This window comes from Lepidochelys kempii, chromosome 7 (genome assembly GCF_965140285.1).
Source record: "Lepidochelys kempii isolate rLepKem1 chromosome 7, rLepKem1.hap1, whole genome shotgun sequence".
Classification (NCBI taxonomy): domain Eukaryota; kingdom Metazoa; phylum Chordata; order Testudines; family Cheloniidae; genus Lepidochelys; species Lepidochelys kempii.
The window spans coordinates 58775513-58789260 of NC_136386.1; the positions used below are offsets into that span (position 1 = coordinate 58775513).

The 13748-nt window shown below is 49.1% G+C and overlaps 1 protein-coding gene across 3 annotated transcripts in view; it reads right to left on the minus strand.

Annotated features, from left to right (window-relative positions):
* Positions 1-13748, minus strand: part of ARHGAP22 (Rho GTPase activating protein 22) — a 240416-nt gene that overhangs the window by 201980 nt on the left and 24688 nt on the right. For 2 of the 3 annotated variants that reach the window (XM_073353053.2, XM_073353054.2), the window contains exon 2: positions 9314-9513. In XM_073353053.2, coding sequence (XP_073209154.1) covers positions 9314-9513 — 200 coding nt within the window. Of the gene's footprint in view, positions 1-9313; positions 9514-13748 lie in introns of those variants that run through there. The other variant, XM_073353057.1, reaches the window with a different exon arrangement.

Below are 13748 nucleotides of genomic sequence, written 5' to 3' on the forward strand. Positions count from 1 at the left end.
TGGTACACTGAGTTCTGTTTAACTGCCCTGGAAGGTATATTGCAAATGCAGCCTTGGCTCTCCAGGGAACCCTGCAACAATTGGCAGAGTACAACTAGTCTCTCCCTTCCCTGCTGTGCAGCGCTCCTCCAGGGCCCAAACCTTTCCTTTTAAAAGCCTGCTCTTAAACAAGCCTAGATGTCAGCTCTTCCTCTCTCCAGGGCTGACAGCATGGCAGGGTCTTTTCCTCCCAGGTCAGGAAATTCATGAAGTCTATTTCCTGTGTGTTTAAATCTGATCTCCTACCTCTGTGATAAAAAGGGGTTTTTATTCCCATTAGCCCTGCAGAACCAGCTCAGGGATGGAGCAGGAAGCTGCGTTTTGTCCCTGTGGACCTTGCAGAGCCAACCTATCCATGGGAGGTTGGGGAGCTGGATTCTTTTTACATGTACATCAGTAGAATTGTTCACTGAATCACTGTCACACCTGTGCAAACTCACTGAAGGCAGTGAGGAGTGAGAGAGAGAGAGAGTATGTATGTATGAGGAGTGTGTTGCACAGATACCAATGAAGGTCTAATCTGGCCTGCAGACTTTTGTTGTTATTATTATGGTGGCTCCCAGGGACCAACCAACAGGGCCTCCTTATACTAGGCATTGAACAGAGTAGCAGACAGTCCCTGCCCTGAAGCACTTACAATCTACATAGACCAGCCAGACCCAGGGTGGTGGGAAGGGACAGGCATCTCAGCCCCAATGGATGGTGTTCAACTAGGAGGGGACTAGCTAATGGAAGGACCAGGGAAGGGGTGAGGGGAGGAAGACAGAGGGTCTGAAGGGCAGGTGTGCAGTAAGGCTCTATAGCTTGTGATGAGTAAAGAATGCATCTTGACTTTCTAATCCCAGGGTGAGGTTGCAGGGCTGCCAGGAGTGAAGATGTTTTCCCTAAGCACAGCCCATGCTTGAGCCAAAGGCACAGAGAGAAGTCTTGGGGTCCAGGATGCTATTTTCCCCACAGAGAATAACTGCACTCTATTAAGCAAATGTAGTGCTTGTTCAGGGATGATCCCAGCCATTTAGTCCTTGCTATTGCCTTGAAATCCCTAAGGGAGACATAATCCACTAGTCACTACGGGGTTTGAATTTTTCTGCTGCAGGCAAGGTGCTTCATAACAGTTACCAATCCACAGAGCCATTCAGAACCTTAGTCCTCCTTCCTGGAAAGGTGTTTGATGTCCATGAAGAACAAGTCTTCTATCTAAGAAGGTGCAGCATGATAGCGTCTGTACACTTCTCCCTATACAGCCCTTCCAATTTGCCTCTACCATTTCTAGAGGCAAGAGGGTGGGTCTAGTCTCTGAGGCCCATGCAATCCTTGTCATTTTCATTGACACTATAAAGAAGGGTGTCAGCTGGCTGACAGGTCTCTTTGGCCATGCCCACATTTACATAGCTAGGTCAGCACAGCTCCTTAGTGTAAGGCGCAGCACATGCAGACAGAAGGAGTTTTTCTGCAAGCACAGTACCACTACCTCCCCAAAGGAGGCTAGCCGTGCTGACAGAAGCACTCTTCAGTCAGCATAGCTGTGTCTGCAGTGGGAGTTTTGACAACACAGCTACGTTGCTAGGGGTTGTGTATTTTTCCCATCCCTGACCGACATAGCGATGCCAACAAAACTTTGTCATAACAGCCACCAGGACAATCAGCACTAAGAATTTGGTTAGACTGTGTTTCAGGAAAATGCTGGAGTCAAGTCCCATTTTGTGGATCTGGGAGAATTTATTCCCCAAAGAAAGAAGAACTGGCAAAATTCTTAAGGTTGGGACAAATCTCTAGTGAGTTACTTAGTCCATGAGCTCTCCAGGATGGCAGAGCAGATTTGGAACTAGGTAATCTCATTTTAAGAGATAAAATGGTACCAACTTCTTCCTATCCATTATGCAACCTTCCTCAGATATTCCTGCTGGATCAGACTGGAGGAATATCTTGAATCCTGAATCATTGAGATTTATCTGTAGCATTTTACTCTTCAGTCATAACCAATATTTTAATAATTATCCCTCATAAATGCATGGATGGTAATGGTATAGCATGGAAGCTTGAGCTGTTGCATTTGCTAACCCATCAGACGGCAGCAGTTCAGGAACATGATGTCTGACTCGTTCAATTATCTTCTGCCTTCTATTCATTGACTTTAGTTTTATGGCATCTGGATAATATGCAGATTTTGTGAAATATGCTGCATGACACATCACAGCAGCCAAGGAAGCATTTACCCCAAATGCCATTATCAAGATAGGTACACCTGTCCAATAATTTATCAGAGAATTTAAATATGAAACTATATCACAGTAGTAGGCTTCATAGCAGCTTGTAATATAGAACTACACAGCCTTCTCTCTCCATTCAGAGTCACACAAATGGAAGCGATCAATTAGCAGTAGTACATTAAACAAAAAGCAGTAAATTTAGTGGAGAGTCCAGACTGACCATTGCTGGGACTGAAGGGCTGCAATCATTCACATCCAGAAGCTACGACACCTGCCCCATAACAACATGTCACAACAGTCTTCTGGAGGGATCCCAGCTAGGGCTGAGAGGATAGCTTGGTTTCCATGTCAATTTTGCAGACTTTGGGCACCAAAATCCCTGTTTTAGGCACCTGTGTCCCAGTTTGGGAACACTGCAATGCACAAAACCCTGTAGGAAGCTAAACTCACTGAGCAGCAAAGTTTTTGCAGTAAAAGTTTTCCAGGTGTCTGTATTTCTGCCTCTGGGCCTGCGCATTGCGGCCTCCCAATTCCGATCTCCTGCCTAACCCCCAGAGCAATTCACAAATCACAAGGATTTTCCTGTCACAACACCTAACTCCTTTTATGCATTCAGGCCTTAGTGCGTGCAGCGACTGTCGACTTTGATGTGGACACTTGTTCCCTGGAAATTGGGTTGAAAACCACTCAAATCTTTCAGTAATGGTCACTGAAGAACATTGATAGTGCAATGGCTCTCTACAGAGTTTCTCATCAAGGGTGGACCGGCACCAGTGATCTAGAACAGTGGTCCCAAAACTTTTCATGGTCGTGCCCACCCTTTGCCCTGTCAGCATCCCCCACCCCGGGGAACCAGTGCCGGGAGCGGGGCCATGGCTCCTGGGAGCAGGGGGCAAGGCTGGGGCCAGGAACGGAGCCGTAGCTGGGGCCAAGAGTGGATCTGAGGGCAGAGTGGGGAGCAAGGCCTGGGCCAGCCCCTACATGTTCCTCCACACACACCCCAGGAGGGCATGCCCCACAGTTTGGGGACCTCTGACCTAGAAGTGAGAGGAGTTGCATTTCCTGTGTCTCAGACCATGTCAGAATAAACTTCCTGTTAGGAAGCATAAGTGTGATGGGGTGCACTCCCCTCATGTGACCACTTCCTGTTGGCCACGTATGAACCTAAACTCTTCGCTCTTCTTTGCTCTCCTTTTGGCTGTTGCTCTCATCAGCCGGGTCTTCAGTGGCTCAGCCCTCCGACCAAATCACACACAGTCAACATGTGAATGAACAAACCCCCTCCAGGGTAACAATATTCAGTAAATGGTTGGCCCTCTTCAGACCCATCTCTGGGCCTCTTTAAACTCCAAGCCCCTTTCTTGGGCTTTTAAGGCAGCGTCTTATCCCCTCCTTGGAACTTAAGCCACTTCCCCAGTGGCTGGTGGGGGGACCTAGGCCAGCCTTCAACTCTGAGTCCCAATCCAGGGACCTTACAAACAGCAGTCCCCTGCTGCTTCCTTTAACTCCATTGCTGCTGTTATGCCCTGGGCTGCTTCCCACAGAGCCCCTTCCTCTTCACTTGTACCACAGGGTTCTCCGTCTGCTCCCTGCCTGAGCAGAGTCTCTCCCAGGCCTCCTTACCTGGAGAGTCTCACAGTCCTTCCTCACCCTTCTGGTCCCAGCCAGCAACTAGCCTGCTCAGGCCCTGCAGCACCTTTAAAGGGAACCTGCTGTGCTCTGATTAGCTGCTTCCCTGCAGCCTTTCTAGGCAGGCCTGGAAGACCCACCTTCACTGCTCCTTTTCTAAGGGCAGGATGTGGTAGGACTGGAAAGCCTTCAGCAGAAGGGCTGAAAGGGCCTGGTACACCCTGTCACAATCAGTAAAAGGTGCTTGGCCAGCAACACGCAGCGACGCAGATACTGTAACAAGAGAGATTTGTAAAGAGAACTATTCCGAGTACATAGCATCCACCACACAAATAGCCACCAGAGTTTTCCAGCAGGATACAATTTTGAAGTTGAGCATGTTCCCAATATGTCCTTTGAAAATCTGCACAGTGACTAATTATCTATTACTCTGTATCCCTGGCAAGTCTAGCCCCAGAGCTGTTCAGCAAATATCAAATTAGAACTTCCTGAGCACTAGTTTGCAGTACCAGAGTGCCCTGGAAAGCTGTCTCCGGCACACATCTGTTGTCCTTCAAAGGAACTCAATTAATCAGGAAAGTGAAAATCAGATGATTAAGTAGACCTTCCTCAGTTAGCTTTATTAAGTCATTCTCTCACTCCCCCTTCCCCTTCCAAATAACCACCAGCTATTTCTCTTCTCTTGCTTAAGTTCCTTAACATTCTTCTCTCACCATCCTCTCCCTGACGTCCTTTCTTCCTTGCCTCTGGCCACCTTCCCTAACAAACGCACACTCCCATGAGCCACTTCTGCTGTCTCAAGACTCCCTTTCACTCCCCCAACATTCCTTTTAGGAGAACTCCTAATTAACTTGGATTGTTTGGCGAGGCTCCCTTCTCTGTTAATCACTAGCATTGCAAACTCGGAAGAGGAGCCGTGGGCGGGTGGGAGCCCCCCCGGCGAAGGGGTTATGCCACTTTCCAGGTTTGCTGGATGCCTGCACGTAAAAGAGAAAGGCTGAGATTTGCCCAGCCTTGGCATGACAGTCCTTAGGTCCTGAACCAACATGGCAGCTGGAGAGTCCCCTCCCACAGGAGGCGTCTTCATCAACCTGCAGCAGGACAGCGATAATGCTGAGGAGGCCTTTCCCCGCCACCGAGGATGATGAGGATTTGGATAAGACCTTGTCAATCCAGAGGTTTGGGGACCTGATAAGCAAGTCAGCATCAAGGGATCTGGAAGAGCAGAGACGCAACTACAGTGAGAGAGATTTTGAATTCCATTGCCAAACCTCCCACCACATCCACCATCCCCTTTCCACCCACCTACCTCCTGCCCTCAAGTTCCAGAAGAGGCTCCCCCATGCCAACAGCAGGAAGAGGAAAAAGAGAAAAAAGAAAAAGGAGCAATGGATGCCTGCAGAGCAGGAAAAACACATCATTTACTGACACACACCACTTGGCTAGCACCGATACTACAGGAAGAAATCAGTCTGAGATGCTGATGCTCCAAATCTTACTTGGGTGCCAGAACTGTCTTTAGCAGGACTTGGAACTTTTCTGGCACCTTTCGCCCCATGATCTCAAAGTGCTTTCCAAACAAATGAAGCCTCCCAATCCCCTAGGACAGTGGTCTGCAAACTGCAAGGTTTGGGCCAGCAGGCCATGGGCCTGCAGTAGGGCATGGGCCAGCATGGCAGGGCCCGGGCCAGCCCAGCAGGGCCCAGGCAAGCCCCCACAACAGGGCAGGAAGGGAGCGCCACCCAGTCCCGATCTGCTCCCAGTACTGCTCTGACGCTGGCCCCAGCCACAGCCCTGCTGCAGGCATCAGCCCCTGGTCTTGGCTCCTGGCCCCTGCTCTCGTCTCCCTCTCCTGGCCCCAGCCACGACATAACACACCCGAGTGACATAAGTTACACCAACAGAAGCGCAATGTCAGCACAAGTCCTTCTGCCACTGACAGAGCTACTGCCACTCGTAAAGTGGTTTTATTATGTCAACAGGAGAGAGCTCTCCTGTTGGCTTAGAGCAGCTACATGAGTGATCTTACAGCAGCACAGGTGCATCATTCAGCTGTCCCGCTGTAAGCTCACTAGTGTAGACATGGCCTCAGTCATCCAGGATTGCAAAATACTGTAACATGTATTATTGCAGTCTCCGAGGTGGACAATTATTAATTCCTTCATCTGTAAAATAGGGATAACTGATGCACAGAAAGGGTAAGGTCTAGATCTGAAAGGTATTTTTGCAACTCCTAAGATGCCATAGGATCCCAAGGGCTAGGTTTGTAGAAGTATTTAAACAAACTTAGTGGGGGGGTTGCAATACTGAGCAGAGCAATGCCTAAATATCTTTACAAATCTCTGGCCTAAGTGACTTGGCTGTGATCACACAGTGACACAGCACCGGAGCCAGGAACCCAGGAGTCCTGAGTACAAGCACCCTTCTTTAATCACAACACACACTACCTTCTAGAAGAAATCAAGTGGCACCCAAAACCAGAAAATAGAAGTACTTTTTAAGACAATGTAGTGTAGACTCCCAGCACATCTTGTTCCCTTAAGGTATCTGGAATTTCATCCCAGACACATGGAGTCAAGCCAGAACAATTTTTGCAAGGTTACTACTGCACGTGGTGCGCTCTCTGGCTACGGACACCAGCGGAGCCATCCTCAGCTAGTTAAGATCATATCACTGTTAGCAAGAACCTGAAACTCTGAGCTCCCAACAATGAAGTAAGTGATTCCAGCCTGTGTTTTTCAGGGAGCAGCATGCTTGAGGTGGAAAGAATTGAAGCATAAATGTGTTGTTCGCAGCTCTTTACACAATGGCATATCCATGTGGGTTTAAGGCCCTTTGACAGCATGACCTTCATCCATCATGGCTTTTCATCAGCCAGTCTGCAGACAAGAGCTGATGGAGACTAGAGTGTTGACTGGGAGAGTCTTGTGGGGTGAAAGTCTGTTTTGCGTCAGTGGGAGGGGTGGTGACCCCAAAGGGGCCTGCCACTGTAGGAGAGAGATTTCCTGTTACAGATATTGTTCCTTGGAGCCTAACTTCTATGGCTCTAGAATTCCAGGCACGGAATAAACAACAAGAACCAATGAACTGCTAAAGAGCCTGTTCTCATGCAAAACATTACTGCTGGGACATAGTCCAGGTTTCGTGCCTCACCTTCAAAGTTCTCCATGGGTCTGGGGGCAAGGTTACCTAAGGAGGAGGTGGTTTCACTCTGCATGATTGGAACCACCCAGGACAGCCGCCATCCTCTAAAACTGTCAGCCCCAAGAGCAAAGTTCCTATGTGTTGGACACAGAGCTCTCACAGTGACCAGCTCCTGCAACTGAACTCACTCCCAGAAGAGAGGAGGCAGGATGTCAACAGGAAGGGTGGTGCAGTGGTGAGGGTGCTAATCTGGGATTTGGGAAACCTAGGTTCAATTCCCTGATCCGCTACAGACTCTCTATGTGACCTTAGTCAATTCACTTAATCTCTCTGGGCCTCAGTTCCCCAGCTGTATAATGAGGCTAATACCCCTGCGTCATAGAGTGAGAGGATAAAAATATTATTGTGTATGTAATACCCTGATAAGTACCTATGCTACCTAGAGAGATGAACATTAGCCATTTCCGAGCACAACACAAATCCCGCTTCTCTGACCTATGTTCCTGCAAGATGTGGACAAATCCAGCCCAGGCTGACTTGTGGGAAGAGAGAGAATGTCTGTTTTCGTATTCACTTTTTAATCTTGGAAGATGCTATGATACTATGAGGCTAGGCACCATATAAGAATCTAGAGAGACAGAGGGGTTAGCACAGAAGGGCTAGGGATTGATAGCAATGAAAAATAAGGGCAGAAAAAATACAGACTATATGGACAATACTAATGAAATTATCTCTAAATCAAGACGCATAAGACATCAGCAGCTGTTTAACAGACCCATCAGATCCAGATGTTTAACAGAGGAACCCCTTGACAATTACAACTTGTGCTGGGAGCCCTTTCATTAAAGAGAATTCAGATGACAGATATTTACTGTGGTTTCTGAACTGTGATCAATGCATATTTTTATTGAAACCAGATGGCTCAGATTAGTCCATAATAAATAATAACACACTATTCCATGTAATTGGACTTCCTTGTCAGGAAAGCTGCAGGGTAGAAAACTAAAGATTCACCTGGGAAACTTAAAAACCTTAGTGATCCAGTAGGAGGGCTGCTCCATTGCCAGGCAATACTGAGAAGTCTGGGAACAGTTAGTGGGAAAGGTAAGAAAGCCAGGGGTGCTAGACTAGGTCTGTCTGACTTGCAGCAGACTTCTGACCCCCATGCCTCTTTGCGGTGCTGGTGAGCCATGCAGAGGGTGCCGCTATGCTCTCTGGAGTCCCATCCCATAGCTTCATCCTGAAGGTGGTACTGCCTCTACATCTGAGGGGGGCTTAAGGTTTAGATCTGGATTTCTAACAGTCCTGAGTTTGGAGGAATAAAAGGAAATACTTTTGCATGTAACAGGGAATTAGCCTGTGAGACTTACTGCCACAGGAAGTTCTTAGGCCAAGAATTTAGCAAAACTCAAAAAGCAATTGGGCATGTATATTGATACCCAGAATATCCATTGTTATAATCATTACACATAAGAATTTTGGAAGAGATATTAAACCTCATGCTTCAGGGCTTAAGCCAACTGCTAGAGACCAGGGTGACACCCATTTGGGGGTGAGGGGGGCAGATTATCTCACAACTGCTACTGCAGGGTTTCTGACACTTTCCTCTGAAGCAGCTGGTGCTGGGCACTGCTGGAGACAGGCTACTAGACTAGATGGACCTCAGGTCGGATTGCCTCTTGCCATTCCTATGTTCAGATCAGATCCATTGTGTCCGTCTCCTCCATTGGTTCCCACCCCAGCATCCATCCCATTTACAACCGCAGCCCCCTCTGTGGATGTGCTTTCTCCTACCTCCCACTGTCGGGGCTTAGGTCCTTTCCTCCTAGCCTCATCCTTCGTGTGTGTGTGGGGGAGGAGGGTCTCTCCAGCTGGAACTCCAATCTGTCTGTCCCTCAGAGCCACTTCTTACTAGTCTGGGCTCCCATTCCATCCCATGCGGGCAGGGACACTCTGGCAATGCGCCCTGTGCCAGTTGCCTTGGGTCTGGTCAGAGGCCCTAAGAGCATTAGGTACTCAGCAGATTGCTGCCTCCAGGGAGCGGAGCTAACATGGTGACCTGCTTTGTTAGTGAGGAATTGCCCAGCATTCCCTGGGCACTCTGTATCCATGATCACCACCCCGCAAAGCCCCAGTAGTGCCTCCTAGCTATGCTATCACTCTTGCTGTTGAGCCTTCCCAGCACTGGGAGTAACCAGAAAAGGCTCTGAGAGAGGTCTCAAAATGGAAGACTGGTCCCACTCATACCTCTGGGACCAGGGCCGGTGCACAGTATCACAGTGTAGCCTTACCTGCGGTTTGGTTTCCTCCTCATCCTTATAGTAGAAGAGCTGGTCCCCACGCAGCACAAACCACCGTTGCTGCCAATTCTTCATGATGCTCCTCTGCTTCTTCAGCCAGCCAGACTTCAGCACTCGATCCTGTGGGCTAGGGGATGATGGCCTGGAGGGTAGCCCGGTCTGCTCGCCCATCACCAAGCTCTTCGACCGGGCTGAAACACAAGCACACGCTGCATGAAACCGAAGCACCAAACACGGAAGGAGACGCCATTTTGAGTATGAAGAGAACATTCTAAATTCAGCCTATTTGTCCAACTGCTCAGGTCTGGCTTCCTGGGCAGGGATGCCCCCTTGATTCCCTGCCCCCACTACATTCCCCTCTATGGCCCATCCTCCTAGCAGGGTTGCTTCTCCCGCACAGCTCTCTTTACCTTGAGGGAACACCTGCTTTTCAGGAGTCTACCCCTGAGTTGATACTATTCAGACACATCCCTATTACCAGTTCTAATGGTATTGCACATGCTAGGGACCATCCAGGCACTAGCTATCACCTCCATGTCAGCGTCACTGCTCACTTTATTTCTTATGGAAGCAGGTCACTTCCCTTCTCAGTGAAAGAGGAGTGATGACCCTGGCTCCCCTGCTGGGGGGTTGGGAGGCTCAGTCAGTGAAGGTGTATAAAACACTTTGAAGGGTTTGAAGCAGAGGGGTAACGGAAGTAGAACGGGGTGGAATTAAAAGATAAATCCAGGCTGGATCTCAGGAAAAGCTTCTGGACAGGGAGGCCTACAGAATGGAACAGTCCCCCACAGGAACTGGTGGGAGTCTCATAGCTCGGGCCATTTAAAACCAGACTGGAGTACCAGATACCATAATATACTGCACAGTGCAATCTGGTGCCCCGGGGTCTTCTCCATTTCTACTCCCTCTTGGTTTTATGAACAGAGCAATAGCAATTATTATTCACTACCCATGTCATTTTCCTTCCCTAGTACTAACCTGAGTCCATTCCTTCCCATGTACACACGGTGCTTTTCCAGCTATAGGAGCCAGCTGTGTTTCCTAGCAGCTCCCTTTTTCTGAATGGAGTATTGGGACTGTGTACAGTGTATGTGGCCTATTCCAGTCTGCCAGCGGCCAGGTGGGTGAGAATCTCTTTTATCAGACCAACTTCTGTTGGTGAGAGAGGCAAGCTTTTGAGCTAACATGAAGAGAGCTGTGTGGCTTGCATGGGCGGCGGATACACCAAACATGATGCAGCATACCTCCCTGTGAAGCGCGGCCACTGAAAGGGCGCTGGGGCCATGGCCCTGCCCTCGCTCGCCCTCTTCCCATCTCCACTCCTCCCCTACCTCCATGGCCTTCCCCACCTGCCACTTGCATCCCTCCATCCCGGTGGGCTGGGTAAGGACCTCTGGGGAGGGGGCGACGAGTAGAGTCCTGTGCAGATATAAAAGGTATATCCGCAGCTCGCACAGTCCCGGCCAGGAGATGCAGACCACCGTGTGGCCGGGACTCCTGTCTGGGAGCGTGCGAGCTGCTTGCGCGCACCAGCGTGAGCAGGGACAGTTTCCAGGCAGCCGAGTGCCTATCCCAGAGGGCAGGGCTGGCGGCGGTACAGCCACACCGGAGGAGCTGCTGGCATGAAGTGCTGGCTCCTGGGAGCGTCAGCCCGACAAGCTACTGCTTTCGCCGCTGTGGTTCCCAGTAGAGCCCTGCAGCTCCGCGAATATAAATTCTGTATCTGCTCAGGACTCCAGTGAAGAGACACAAATGGTGAATGAGGGGGATGCCCTTGCAGGAGGGAGCAGAGCATGGGCAGAGCTTCAGAGGGGAGGAGGCCAAGTGGGGGCAGGCTTCCAGGGAAAGAGGCTGAGCATGGGTGAGGCTTCCAGGGAAAGAGGCCTCAGGGTGGAGCAGGGGGCATGGCCACCCCACTTCTAGGGAGCGTCCAGTGCTCGCACCCAGCCTCCCCAAAGGCAAGAGTCATGCATCGCCATAGTGGCTCAAAAGCTTGTCTCTCTTACCAACAGACGGTGGTCCAATAAAAAGATATGACCTCCCCCATCTAGTCTCTCTGATATCCTGGGATTGACACAGCTACGACAACACTGCAAATACCAGAGGCCATGCAGTTTTATGTGTTTCCTGTTCAGTTACCATGTACCCAACCAGTCTTGTCCTCTAGAGGATGAGTTGTGCTGTCACACAAGTTTCCCGAGGTGGCCTGGGCACACACAAGATGGTGGCCAGCCAGTCGGAAGAGGAAGCATTCTAACAGACAACTGTGCCTTTCCTCGCATTCCCAGATGCACGGGCGCTCTGACAGGAAACCACTACAGGCTATTTCAGCAGAGACGTCTGTGTGTGATCTTACTGGCTACTGACAGTAGCAGTTAATCAGCCACAGACTGTGTCCTTGGCCATGAGACCAGAGCAAAGATGCCATGAGGTAACTTCTGACCTTATTTGGCTGATGTGCCGCACTGGATCTCAGAAGATCACGGTCACTCTGGAGTGGGGAGGCACTTAACATTGAGACTGTAGCTCTCACAGAATCGATGCTGGCTACTCTTGCCATGTTTCAATTGTTCGTAGTAAAGCATCTGCCTCTGCTGTAACCACATGTGGCTCTCTGGGCCGCTTGCTGCTGCCTCTACCATGATGCCACATGGCGTGGGACTGGCTGGACGCCACCTCCAGAGAAAAGAGGAAGTGAAGGTGGCCAAAATTTTGTTGGTCGCTTTGTACATGGCCCTGCAAGCTGCACAGCACCTTCTTCTATGTGGCTAGTAGGTGATTGGCCAGGAAGGGCTGTGAATCTCAGCACAGCAGGTCCTGGCCTTCTCTATTTTTTTCTTGCAATTCCTCAGTGTAATCCACTGTTAATGAACATGTTGTTCTCCATGGCAAAGCCTGTCACTGCCTCCACCCAGTAGCCGGGCCACTGCCTGTAGCTTATCATTGGAAGTATAGAGAAACAGCACTTCTGGCAGGCTTACCCAACAGCAGTTCTGCCCGGACTCTGCTCTGCAGGGTCACGAGCTGAGGGGTTTCCTCATTATCCTTTCCTGGAAAGCTCTGTGATTGACAGCATCCCCCACTCATGTAGCAATGGGGAGCTTTTCCACTGGCCCAGGAACCTACTCGTCTCATGTATAGTGGCCCAGCAGGCGGCCATTCTGCAATCTGCTCAGTCCCCAGTTTTGCAAGGGGAAGACCCTGTGGTTTCATTATCCCTTGAAGTGTCTGGTACACAGCAAAAGCCTTCCAGGAAAACACCATGGGAAATTGTGTTTCCAGAGTGGTTTGCAAGGTGAGCTTCACTATCCTCACTGATTTTTATTCTTTTCACATATCCAGAAAGGATAAAAGCTCCTTTTAGACAGAATCCACTTCAAATAGCCACAAAATCCCAGCCTCAGATATAGTTGGGGGAGGATGGGCTGCCCATCTCACCATATTTATATTCATTTCTGGGCTTCATAAAGGATGGGACGTGAATGTGTAACGTTTCGAAGAATCCTTAACCACCACTAGCTCCCCTGTCTACATTAACTACCCCATCCTCTTATCATGCCTGCTGGACATCAAAGTACCCTCTAGCTCCCTCTGGTGGATATTTACAAAAGAAATACTAACTTTTTTCCTTTTTCCCCCTCAATGTTTATGAAATGGAGGAACCAGATCACCCCGCACATGTGTACGATCAGCAAGAGTTAGTTCTCACTGAATTAAGTCGACTTTGCAAAAGGTCTCTAAATAATTCAGATGGTTGAAGTAAACCCTTTGGCTTTACCAGGGACACACATTTCATCAAGGACTAAACTGACATTTGTAGTTTAAAACTCCAGGGGAACTGCTTGATCTTCCCCTTCTCTTTGTTAAACTAAATAGATTGCTTAATAGTGATTGAGCTCCTTGAGTCTAAGTTTTCTAATCTTTTAATCATTCTCGAGGCTCTTCTCTGACCCCTCTCCAATTTATGGACACCAGAACTGCACACCGCATTCCTGCAGCAATCATACCATTGCCAAATTCAGAGGTAAAATAACCTCTCTCCTCCTACTTGAGATTCCACTGTTTATGTCCCAGGAGCACATTAGCTCTTTTGGCCACATCACACTGGGAGCTCATATTCAGCTGATCATCCACCATGACTCACATTTTTTTCCAGAGTCTCTGCTTCCCAGGATAGAATCCTGTATTGTGTAAATATGACCAACATTCTTTGTGCTTAGATGTATACACTTAGCCATACTAAAATGCATATTATTTGCTTGAGCCCATCTCTCCGTATCAGTGACCTGTCCTCTTTACCACGCCCCCAGTTTGTGGGTCATCTGTAAACTTTATCAGTCATGATTTTATCTTTTCTTCCAATTCATTAATAAAAATGTTAAATAGTGTAACACCAAGAACCGATCCCTGTGGGACCCCTCTAGAA